Source organism: Serinus canaria, chromosome 5, assembly GCF_022539315.1.
Source record: "Serinus canaria isolate serCan28SL12 chromosome 5, serCan2020, whole genome shotgun sequence".
Lineage (NCBI taxonomy): Eukaryota > Metazoa > Chordata > Aves > Passeriformes > Fringillidae > Serinus > Serinus canaria.
Genome location: NC_066319.1, coordinates 11,298,299 through 11,310,452, shown reverse-complemented (window position 1 = coordinate 11,310,452; position 12,154 = coordinate 11,298,299). Strand labels below are relative to the sequence as shown.

Below are 12,154 nucleotides of genomic sequence, written 5' to 3'. Positions count from 1 at the left end.
ACTGTGTAGGACATCCTTTTTTGTTATTTCAGAGAGCTTTTCCTGCAAACAGCACAGCCTCACAGATGCACACACGTCAGCTGCAAGAGCAGCAAGCAAAAGCCTTGAGCAGAGCCATTTTGAGGGGCAGAACTTCTCGAATTTATAGCACTGGCAACCCTTCACACAACCTCCCCTCTCAGCCATCAGTTTACACCTCGCTTTAGGCTGATCTAAAACACCCACTGTGCTTTAGTTTGCTTCTTTCCTGGGCAAGACCATCCTATAGGACATGACACTCCTGCCTGGACTCCTCCCTCGTCACTGGGGGACACTGGGGTCTGTCTTTCAGGACCAGTGAAACCTCTTCCCTTCCCAAAGGGGAGCTCTCCCAAGTGGAAGTCTGTGCTCTGCAAGGTGGCTACACAGTCCTGGAGTCATGTTGTCCATCCAAGACTCACTCCTGCACACAAAGAATCTGTCCAGATCAGGAAAGCAAAATGCTGAAGTAGCCCAGCTGAGAGGCACCTGAGTGACTCTGCCCTTGTGCACTGCACTGCTCCTGGAAGAAAAGAGATGAAGGGGATGATGTTTTGGGATTGATTTCCTTTCAATTTGTTTTTGTGGAGCCCAGGATATTTTCACCCTTAGTCCAGTGTCACAAAATGAAAATGCTAATGAGTTTTGATGATAACAAGACAGTTTCCCAAAATTATGAACTTAAACTGACAAGAACTTGGCTGAGGTGGAGAAGCCAAGCTCTGCATCAAGGCTGGTCCACACGTGGCTCAGGACAATCTTTTTTATAATGAGTTTAATCTGAATATTACTGACTAAAGCCCACTCCAAAATCTTTGGCAGGAAAAACAAGAGGCTTTTGCTCCAAAAACTAAGCCTGCCATTTTTCTCTTCCAAATCTCACCTCCCTGTCCATGTTCTTGGATTCTATGGAGCCTTCAGAGATCTCCTCCCCATCTGCCATAGCACTGAGCTGTGTGGGAGAAGTGGCCTTTGCAAAGCACATGCACTAGCCAGTATATCCAGAAACAGAGATATTCCTCAGGGGTGCCAGGAATCAGAACAATTCCAACACTGGGAGGCTAAAATCGGTTTCTATGGAGGCTCTTGATTCCTTGTTAGGGCCAATCCAAATTGTGACCATGAGAAAACTGTGGGTGTTGTAAATCCAAAAGCACTTCTTAAAGACTTCTTGTTCTGTAAAACATGAACTTTGAGTGCCAGAGCACTCAGTGTACACAGGGCTGTCAAACTGCTTGGGCAAGGGCAGGATGCGAGGGAGCAAGGAGAAAAAGGGTTTTCCAATGAGCTTTTTGCAGCTCCATAAACAGTCTGCATCCCACAAAAGTTGCTTTCACACTGTAATGAGTGCCCTTCTCCTGTCCCCAGCAAATGCAGGATTTCAGGTTTGTCCCTCCTAATAACTGCTTTCCATGTTTTCAGGTACACACTTCACATTCAGGCAGCTGCTCCTCCATGGACTCCTGGGGCTGGCTTGTCTTAGCCTGGAAAAGTGCTGGAGGATCAAATTTTATGTGAGAGGGAAGGGAGGCGTAGGATGAAACAGCCCCTGCAAGGGTGCCCAAATCATCTCTGCTGCTGACTTGTGCACTCACTAGAAAAGCTGTTGCAGAATTGCCTTGGAGGTATCAAGATGTAACTGGAAAATTTCATGCTATCTATGGAAATGCAGATTGTCTGCTGTGGGACAATAGGTTACAGTCCATTCTGATCCTGTTCCAAAATGAAACAAAACAATATAAATACATTTAAAGGGGATACTGTACAGGATTTGTAGAACAAACAAAACATAATTGTCACTGTATCCCTTGAGGTAGTTTTGGCACACAGACCCCAGAAAAGATCTGGAAGAATCTGAGATCTGAAGGAAAAAAAGTGGAACAGTTTGTTCATATCACAACACGCCAAAGGAGAGCAAGGCTGACAAAACACAATTGTTTCCTAAATGCAGGAATCTGCACAGCAGACCCTGCAGAAGAGCAGCCAGCCATCCTCACAGGATCAGCCAGCCATGGAGCTTTTGCCAATGAGGCTGCCAAATGCACCAGAAGGTGTGAGACACCTCTTGCTGGGAATTACAAGAGCATCTCCCACCAGGACAGCTGAGGAACATTTTCTAAGGAATTAGCCTCACAGCAGTTGGCTTGGCTTAAAGTGGAGCAGTTTATAAGAATTTTAGTGGGGTTTCATGGCACACACTAGTGAGGCTGGTCCACCATGCACCAACCCTTGCAGAAGACATGAAATAGTTACACTTCCAAACCCTATGGAAGAGGCACTTCAGGTAAATACCCGGATTCCACATTTCTCCTAGCAGGACAGGAAGAGGTTGCACCACCCAAATAAAAGATCTCTGCCACTTTTGCCTTTTCCACAGGTAGAGGAAATGCTGAGCTGTTTCTCTGCAGCTTCCAAAACCCCCTCTCTTTCTAAGCCCCAGTTTTGCCCTCAGAAGGGCATGGCTGGATTTGCCCCAGGAGGGGCACAGCTGGTGAAGAGCACATGACTCCTTCCTTTCCTTGGCTGAGGAGGCTCTACCAGTGGGATGGGACATGTCAGCTTCTCTATGCCAGGGTTTGGAACCCAAAATAAGCAGCCTGAATTAAGTGATCACCAAAGGTGGCAGCAGCAGATCTGCTTTATAACTAGCTTTATGATTATTAGATAGATTTAGCAAAGCATTACTTATTTTGCCTTTTTCTTTTTGCTATTTGATTGATTTTTGCCTTATCCAGTGGAGGATAAAAATCTCCAAGGCTGTCTCAAAACACCATTATATAAAAGCATGCGCTATTGATTTAATTCTGTTCCTGGTATTTCCTAATATACTCAGCCATGTTTTGCACCAGCTGAAATCAGTGTTCTATTTTTATGTTGTCCTTAATGTAGGGTGAATTTCACTGAGCTTTAAATGAGTAAAAAAACCCCATGTTAATGTTTCATTGAAAAACTGATTCAACATTCCTGTGTATAAATCTTTTTTATTGTCACTGGTTATTTCAGTCTCAGCACAGTTCAGGATCAACCATTTGGCATTTCACAGAGGCAAGCTCTGTGCATGATTAGAAATGTACTGACATTCTCAGAAAGATAAAAGTCTCAAATCACCTTTACCTAGTAGAGTGAAAACAATCCATAATTTTATTCTAACCAACATTTTCTGAGGTTTTGTTATTTTTTTCCCAAATATGACCTTATTATCCTTTTAAATGACAGCTCATTAAAAAAACTGATTTGTACTGCTGCCTTTCATCTTCTTATGCCTACTTACAGCAGCAAGGATGAATTCTAGGTGCTTTCCTTGCTCATCCCTGAGTTACCCCCTGACCAGCTCTAGATTTACTGCAGCACAATCCTTCAGTGACATTTCCTGCCCACACAGCAACCTTGTTGTGGCTCACTGTGACACACTGTTTTATACAGAGTGAGTCCCTGTGATGCTACCTATGGCAAACACTGCCCCCAGAACTGATAAACAAATTTTCTGTTATGTTAGCTTAATGAAACTTCTTACAAATACAGGAACCACACACAGCAAAACCTCCCAGGCAGCATCTGCTGTCTGCACGCAGGGGCTCTGCCACGGACAGAGAGCAGGGGAAGAGCAGGGTCAGGCACAAGCAGCAGTGCAGGACAGAGGGTGCTGTGCCAGTGACAGGGAGTGCTCTGCTGGAAGCTACTGAAGGCAGGTGATCCCTGCCTGAAAAGGTGGGAAATCATGCCAGAAAGGGAAGGGAGGGAAAGTGGCAGTGTGCCTTACTCTTAGAGAGGGGGGACCTACTTACAAACTGCTGCCGACATTCATTTGGCACAGAGGTCAGCCAAAGACTCCTGCAGTATCCAATATCCACATAAGCTCCCCAACCCAGTGTGGGCAACAGCCATGAGAACATGACAGGAGCCCTGGCCTCCCACCCAGTCACTCACAAACAGCTCCAAACCTATCCAAGAGGTGCAAGGCCAGGGCACAGACAACCAGCTGCTTTCGGCTTTGTGCCATCCCATCAGGTGTGCAGGATGGACACCAGAATCCCTCTTTCCATTTGCTCCACCTCTCTTAACACACTCTGCAAGCCTCTGAGCAGATTCTTCCCCCTCAAAACACACACTGCTGTGCTCTCAGTTTATCAAGTGTCCAGGGATTTTCCAGGTGATGGGACAACACTGCTGGTAGGCTCCCCACCTCACCTATTGACCACCCCTGGTCATGGGGACTGAAAATGGTGTGAGAAACCAGACTTCCCAGTGCTGGCACCAGCCTGTTGCTTGGCTCTGAGCTGCAGACTGATGACACAGTGCTGGCAGAGTCATTTGAGATGTAAGCAGCTGCCTAAGAGATAAACACTACTCACAAATGTTTAGAAATACCAGCTTTGCCTTTGTTTCCAGTGTTGTAGTACTTCTGATTGTGCTTGAAGTACATAACATAAAGAATTTATGAAGTGCTCACCCAAGGGACTTCCCACATTCTCAGAAATTCGCTACAAACCTTGGGATCTATCGGATTAAAATGGCCATTACAAATTCTTATTTCAACTTGATCTCCTTACATTTCCAAATTTCAGAGTGAGAAAACCCCGTTTCCTTTAAAAGCCATGAGAGACACCTTCAGTTCAGACTGTAGTTTTGAGACCCTTTTCAAGAGAATTCTGCCCTCTGAAGTGAGGGTGATGTACTCACCAAGAGCCTCCTGCAGTACCCGAACCGCCGGCTCCCATCCTCCCCAGTCAGCATGAAAGAGAAGGTCTCACTAGGAGAAAGGGAATTGCCCATGGCAGAGATTATAGCAGAACTACAGCATGGCTACAAGGTGCATCACTTAGCAAGGGACACTCATCAAGGGAGAGATGCTGCCCACTGGAAGGCCTTCATCATTAGGACATACTCTGTGGAAAAATTCTGGCAGTGGTGTGTTTAGGGACAACCCGGCTGTCTGGGTGCTGAGTGTCAGTGACTGCAGAAGAAATATGAGAATCAGACTTTGAGGGCAATCAGATATTGACCAGATATGAGGGCAATATTCCAGTGCTCCTTCATCTTTGGTTCAATCCTGTCTTTGGACTGAGTTTTATTCATAAAGGCAGATATTCTCTGAGAGTAGAGAAAAAATTTTCTAATCCAGAAACAACACAGATTTTTAAAATCCAACTCATTTTACATCTCTGTCTAGGACAAATACCATTTGTGACAGAGCAGCAAAACAACAGTTTAAGGCTGTAATTACAGCACAGGTAAAGGGATGGAACTGTGAATTCATGCCTGGGCTGTGAAACATTCCTGACTACTTTGCCAGTTTTAAATGGTATTATATAAAACAATTCCTAGTGCTGAAATGCCAGGGTTTGTATAATTACAGATGTCTCTGGGGAGACCTTATTGAGGCCTTTCAATACTTAAAAGGGGCTACTAAGAAAGATGGGAATAGACTTTTTAATAGGGTCTATAGCAATAGGACAAAGGGTAATGGTTTTAAATTAAAACTGGGTAGATTCAGACTAGATAAAAAGAAGAAATGTTTTACAATGAGGGTGGTAAAACACTGGGACAGGTTGTCCAGAGAGGTGGTGAATGCCCTGTCCCTGGAAGCATTCAAGGTCAAGCTTGACAGGGCTCTGATCAAGTTGAAGATATCTCTGCTCATGGCAGAAAGGTTGGACTGGATGACCTTTAAAGGTGCCTTCCAACCCAAATCATTCCACAATTCCATCCCTTCTGCCTATCCTGTTACTCTGCACCTTTGGATCAACCAGTTCTCATGTATCAGTGCAGGGGAAAAAAAAAAAATACATTTTTTTGTGGTCACTTTGAAGGAAAAAGACAATGCAAGCCTGGCTCTCCTTTTCCTTGCCCTTTTCCTGCAGTCATTCATCTCCCATGGAAGGAAGAGAGGACAGAGCACAGCTCCAAGAAAGTTCTCAGACTGCAACATTTTGAACCAAATATAGGGGTAACCCGCAATGTTAGACAAGCACTCTGAGGTGAATGACTGGGGCACAGGGTGGGCAGGGCCCCATCCTTTTTAAAATTTATTTTAAATACTTCCATTCATTCTTTTGAGTTTAGCACTCAGAAGAACCTTCAAGCCTCTTCCCCTCAGCCACACAGGCCTGTGAGGCAGGCAGAACAGGGAAGAAAAAGAACACAGAACTTCAAAAGAAAGAAGAATTAAATACAGCTGCTTGATCACAAAGTGGCCAAGACTCAAACTGCTGCTTCCTTAATTGGGCATTGATGAGGCTGAGGCTGTTCCAGTGCACTCCAGCACCATTCCAGCATCACTCCATGGTGCAGAGCAGCTCTGGAGCACTCACCTGTTATACTCAGAGACAGGGAGCCAGTCCTTGGCATCAGGGAAGCAGAACTGTGGGATGGCCTTGAGGCGCTCCTCCGCTTCCCGCATCTGCTTGGTCGGCCTCTCCAGCTGCCGGGAGAACAGCGAGGGTCAGTCAGCCCTGGGTGTCCCCTCCCAGCTCTGCTCAGGGACACTGAGCAGCTCTGAGAGCCAGGCCACATCAGACTGTCCTGTAGTTGTGCTTGGCAGAGGGAGGCATGACTCCAGGACAGGCTTAAAGGTGCTGGTACAAAAGAAATAATCACTGCTGGGGTTTTGCATTTTTTTAATTGTCTGAAACTCCCTTGTTGTACGATGGCCACTTAAAACACAGCCCTAGCTCAAATACCTTTCTGCTGCAAGAGCACAAGAGAAATGCCAGAGATCAGCAAAAGTCTTTCCATTGACTTCAGTGAGTTTTGGAACAAATCCTAATATAGCCAAAAAGTGAAATATTTAGAAACTGAATTTAAACCCAGTGTTTAAAGCATCTGCCATCAGGCCAAATTCTCCAGCTCCGGAAAAGATAAATTTGAAAACAGGGAAAGCTTTCAGTTACCTTCTCTATGCCCTTTGCTTTGCAACAGATTGGTTTGGAACAGTTCTGAAACCTCCATTTAAGAAGTGGATTTCTATGCATTTTTCCATTTATTCACCTTACTGATCTTAGAATGAGCTGTACACATAGGAATTTTTCTTTTACCTTGGGAAACTGGTATGTCACTTCTGGGAGGTAAGTGTTTTTAGAGGGCTTCTTTTTCAGGGACACTACCACAAAATACTCAAATAACTCCCGCTCCTGCCACTCAATCAGCTCCAGCTCCAGGGTTCGATAGCTTGGAGCCCTCTTCAGCATTGACTGGATGTGCACCAGGCGCTGGGTGTGAGCTGCCATTTAAAAAGAAAAGGGAATAGAAAAAGAGACAGATCATTACCTGAGACTGTAATGTGTTTGTGTAAGCCACAGCCATTCACAAAGCACTTTCAATTTGCCAGAGTATTATTCCAAGCATGTTCTCCTTTCAAAAGCAAACCTTCTAGTTAGCAAACGTGTAGTCTCCCTCACTAATTGCACCCATAAATCAAAACTCTCTCCAAGTACTGAAGTTATGCCACACTCAGTCACTGAAATAATTTACAGTCCATAACTGCTACCCTGGCTAAGGTCTGGCTTTTTTTTCACACATAAGACTGGATTATAAACCTTATGTGGTTGTGCAAATGCACTGGGGCCTCCAGGGTGACACATGTGAGCCCTGGCTTACCCCACTGAAACACAGTTCTGTGCCCTGTCCCTACACAGCTCAGCTTTTTACCACACACCACGTAAGGCAAGCCATGGAGTAAACTCCAGGGAAGGGGGCCAGGGAGGAAAGGAAAGATGTGCCAATTGCCTGCTGTGGGTTGCTTTGTTAGTGCTAATTCAGTTGGGGGATGATCTTAGATTCACGGTCATTCAGGAAGGCAAAGATGTACCTTGATCCAGTGACTTGTTGCTTGATACCTATGGAGGACTGGTCATTAACATCACTACCAGTTCTGTTACACCAAAAGAACCCAAAACCAGCTCAGCAAAAGCAGCTCCCTGCATGTTCCTCCCCAGTTCTTCACAGAAGGATCTCTGGGCAATGGCAAAGGAACTGATAGCAGCACACCTCAAACCCTTCAGGTTCTACTCAGTGCCACTGCCCTCAGCTTCCAGGGGCTGACTGTCCCTTGTGACAGGGAAACAAGGGGTCATAAGCACTAAGGGAAAGCCCTTGATGACCAGCCCTCATACATCTGGTTCAACAGAAAAATTACCAATTCTTTTGATAAAGCAGGTGGGTGTAGATGTGACTGCACAACAGAGGCAGTCAATCCCCAGAACAGCCTGCCTGCTCCTGCCTAGAGGCAGCCCCACACTGCAGGCAAGCCACTGCTTCACATTCGCTGGGGGGAAAGCAAAGAGACCACCCCAGCAGATGGGCACCCAGTGAGTTCTGTCATGCTACACATCACTGGGGGGACTTCAGCTCAGGGTGCCCCGAGAGCATCAATGTAAACACAGAGTTACTCAGGAGCAGCTGGTTAGAGACCCTCTGCTCCACAACAACAGGGGGAAAGCCTCCCAGTTTCCAGGGAGATCAGAATATCCTCCCAGTAACAAGAAGGGGCCAGGCCCTGTGTCTCTTCTTTCGTGGCCTGTGAGAACAAGCAACCTCTCTATTTTCTGACACAAAGAGAAACAGAACTGCAAGTGCTTTTGGGTTGGTACAGGCAGACAAAGGAGCAAGGAGTCATTTTCCCCACATCACTGTACACTGTTGCTTACAGCCTGTTTTGGATGGTCTTACCACCACCTATCTGGCACAAATCTGTTTCCCTGAGACAATGTTTTCCAGGAAGTTTTGCTGCATGTACAGCAAACAGGTCTCATCTGCAGTAGGTAGACACGGATGATTGCCCCATATCTTATAATAGCTCCACACCCTTGTCTTTTTTACCCCTCACCTACGAACAGCATGATGGGTTTTTAGTAATGAAATCTGTTGCTGCTGTCTTCAGCTTTTTTATAGACCTCTTTCTGTATGAGGACTTAGGAAAAAGAGAGACTAATTTAGTGGCCTGGCTCAGGCAGAGTTTGTGCAGGTGCTGATAAAGGAATTTCTACAATTTGGAGACTGCAGACTTATAAAAGAGTCTCAGAACCACAACGTTGGATCAGACCCAGACCCTTGCCTCCAACAGCAGCGAGCAGTAAACACTGAAAGCAGCATATGAATAAGAAAGGAGCACCTTTATCCAGTCCCATCCCTCTAAGCCTGCACCCAGTAGTCAGTCTGGAATAGATCAGCATCTCTGAAGTGGCTGGCAAAGCCAATCTATCAAAGGTCCTGTTCTTCATTAAATGACACAGTTGCCAAATCCTTGTCAGATCTTCATATCCCATTTTGTCCTTGCCTTCCACGTTCATGCTCCTGTGTTGGAACTTTGGGAGCTCTGCAGTAATGGAGTTAGGAAACTATAGAGAATATAGGCCATGGACAGGAACAATGTGCAGCAGCAGGAAAACATACATTGATAGGGTCTGGGACAGGGTCTAACTAGAAGTCACTGAGGCTGATCCCTTACCTTTAAACCTGTCATCTGAGTCACTCTCACTCTCGCTGTTGTCATCTGCAGAGGACACAGAGGCATCAGTTAATGCAAAACCAGAGCAAACAAACTCAGCTCACTGCGCTGCAACTGGGAAAAATCCTATCTCACATCTCTGAGCCTTGTGATACACACATGCACTTCTCCTCAGGCTTAAAACATCTTGAAATAAACAGTTTAAATGACTTCTTGGATTGTGTTTTCCTTGGATTCAGTTTCAATATTGCTTGAGAGTAAGAACTTCATTTTGATGAAAGGGCAAAATTCATTCTCCATTACAGCAACTGTTTGCACTGAATCCCCATCTATGCTGAGCTGCAAAAGTGGCATTTGGAAAATAGGTCTTAACCCTTTCCCTTCTTGCTTTCAGGTTTCAATTTTTTTTTTTTTTTTTTTTTTTATTTAAGTTATGCAGCACTTGAGAAGTCAAAGTAAGCTTTATGAACTTTATCTGCCTGGGCAGCATTCCCCATCACCACAACTCACCAAACTGAGTTAGTGTTAATAGGCAAAAGTAACCTTATGACAAGATGTGTTACTGAGGGGTTCTTGCTTAAAGCACTATTGTATTCTTACTACATAAGAGCCTGAATTTCCTTTTTGGCCCCAGTTTTTCCAGAAGCAGTCTGAAGTACAGGATGAGTTACACACTCTGAGTGCCGGAAAAAAGCATGCAAGAACTCCAGGGTCAAAACTGTGAATTTTGGTCAAAACTTACAGTAAATGTGGACTAAAGAAGAATCTGGGTGAGTCAAGCTGACCATGGCATTAACAGGAGACACAATACTGAGAATCTCATTTCTTTTTAGCTCATCCCCATTTTCTCCTCTTGCAGAGAGAAAATTATCATTGTTCACAGAAAAAAGTTCTAAACTAAGTAGAGTCCATGGTAGATGTGGAGGAAAGAAGGAAACTGATTAATCCTGTAGCATCCAAATGGATTCACTGAACCCTGACACTTGCACCATACCTCGAAGGGATGCTGTCTCAATATTGGACATAGAAAGTTTCTTCAGTCGCTTTTTCCCCCTTTTTGCACTGTAGATGGAATTGATTCTTTGGACAAGCTGCAAAATAAGAAAATGAGGAATCAGTAAGACTAAACATTTTTCTGCCAGAAGACTTTTATTAATGCATTCAAACAAAACATGGATGATAGACCAGCTAATGCAGATAATGACTGTCTGCCCCAAAAATATCTGAGATGATGAGAAATATTAATGAGATTACTTGTGTTTATTGTCTTCAGCAAGAAACTGGCATTACTAAGAATTCAACATTAAACAGGATATTATAACTATGGGAGAGTCACAAATATGTAGCAATTAATCTACATGATGTTTTATAAGTCAGGAATAGTATATTTAATTCCACAGCAGATTTCTTCATAGAACTATAATGCAGTTTACAAAAGCTGTTTCACCTCAGCTTCCAGAGAGAAATAAACTGAAAGGATGCAATTTGCTACAGACACAGCAAAAGGGCAGTAACAGAGCACAGACTGAAACAAAACCTTTTTAGGTTTTCCCTCTAATAACTAACAGTATCTCAATTTAAAAAATGATATTCTCCAGGAACATGTGATCCTGAAAGGTAAAGTAGTAAGAAAACAGAAATTATCCCAAGATTTACAATAAAATTGTGAACATTCATATGATGAAATCAGACTTTCACATAAGGAGAATATCTGTCCTTTCAATTAAAAAAAAAAGGGTACAAAATTAAAATCCAAACTTTTCAAGTTTTACACAAAATCAGGTAGTAAGTTACTCTGTTAGGGTTACTACCCTATCATTTCCTCCAGAGATGTGTGCCCATTGGTGAAGTATAACAATATATTCCAAGAAAGTAAAAATACAGTAAATAATAAGGATTAATTTCCTCCTTAAACAGAATTTCCAACAAATTCACAGAAACATAAAAATCTCCCTCTACTCAAAGTATTTATAGCCAAGTACTTTAAAATATGCTCTTTAATAAGAACAGGAAAGAGTTGAATACACAGTAAAAATCAACTTTGTTCACAAGCCAAAATGAAGCACATTGGCAGTTCTCCCCCCCTCTGTTGCTATTCTATTGTTGGTTTTTTGGTTTTTGTCTTGTGGCTTGGGGTTTTTTTCACATTCCATTTTGAACTGAAAAACTCCTTAAAAAATGAAAAATTAAGTTTTACTTCAAATCCATCAGGACAGCATGGTTATCAGGATGGGGTCAGTTGTGAGTAAATGAAGGGAAACCTATTAGGCCAATTAGTTATTTTCCTGGAAACAAATGATGGGGAAATAAACCACTTCAGATGTTGCTGCACATTATAAATAATAATTGCTTGGCCATCACCCATTCAAAATCTTAAAGCTATATACACTCTGTCCACAGAGTTTAAAGAAGAGTGGGGAAAGCAGAACTGCCTTAAAATCAATTCTGTGTGAAGATGGCCATTAGTTTGACGTTGTTAGTTTGCTCCTCTTGAAGAATTTGGAAGTTATCACTTCTAGGGAAGGGATTTTGATCTAAATGTTCCTTCAGGGTACAAAAAGAGCTTTCAGTGATGGCTAAAGGCTGGCTGTTGGAACCCTGGATACTGAGAATTTTAGCCTTTCTGTACTGACAGGCACTGACCCCCAAGACAACACTGCAATTGATCTGAGGCCGTGGAGAAGGCTTCCA

General features: G+C 43.7%; 1 protein-coding gene across 10 annotated transcripts in view; it reads right to left on the bottom strand.

The window, feature by feature from the left end:
• DENND2B (DENN domain containing 2B) overlaps positions 1-12,154 on the bottom strand; it is a 153,181-nt gene that overhangs the window by 29,737 nt on the left and 111,290 nt on the right. For all 10 annotated transcript variants that reach the window (XM_050975355.1, XM_030240508.2, XM_018907914.3 and 7 more), the window contains 5 exons: positions 10,458-10,554; positions 9,464-9,508; positions 7,053-7,237; positions 6,330-6,439; positions 4,699-4,768 (listed from right to left, as the gene is read on the bottom strand). In XM_050975355.1, the coding sequence (XP_050831312.1) occupies positions 4,699-4,768; positions 6,330-6,439; positions 7,053-7,237; positions 9,464-9,508; positions 10,458-10,554 (507 nt within the window). The remainder of the gene's footprint in view (positions 1-4,698; positions 4,769-6,329; positions 6,440-7,052; positions 7,238-9,463; positions 9,509-10,457; positions 10,555-12,154) is intronic.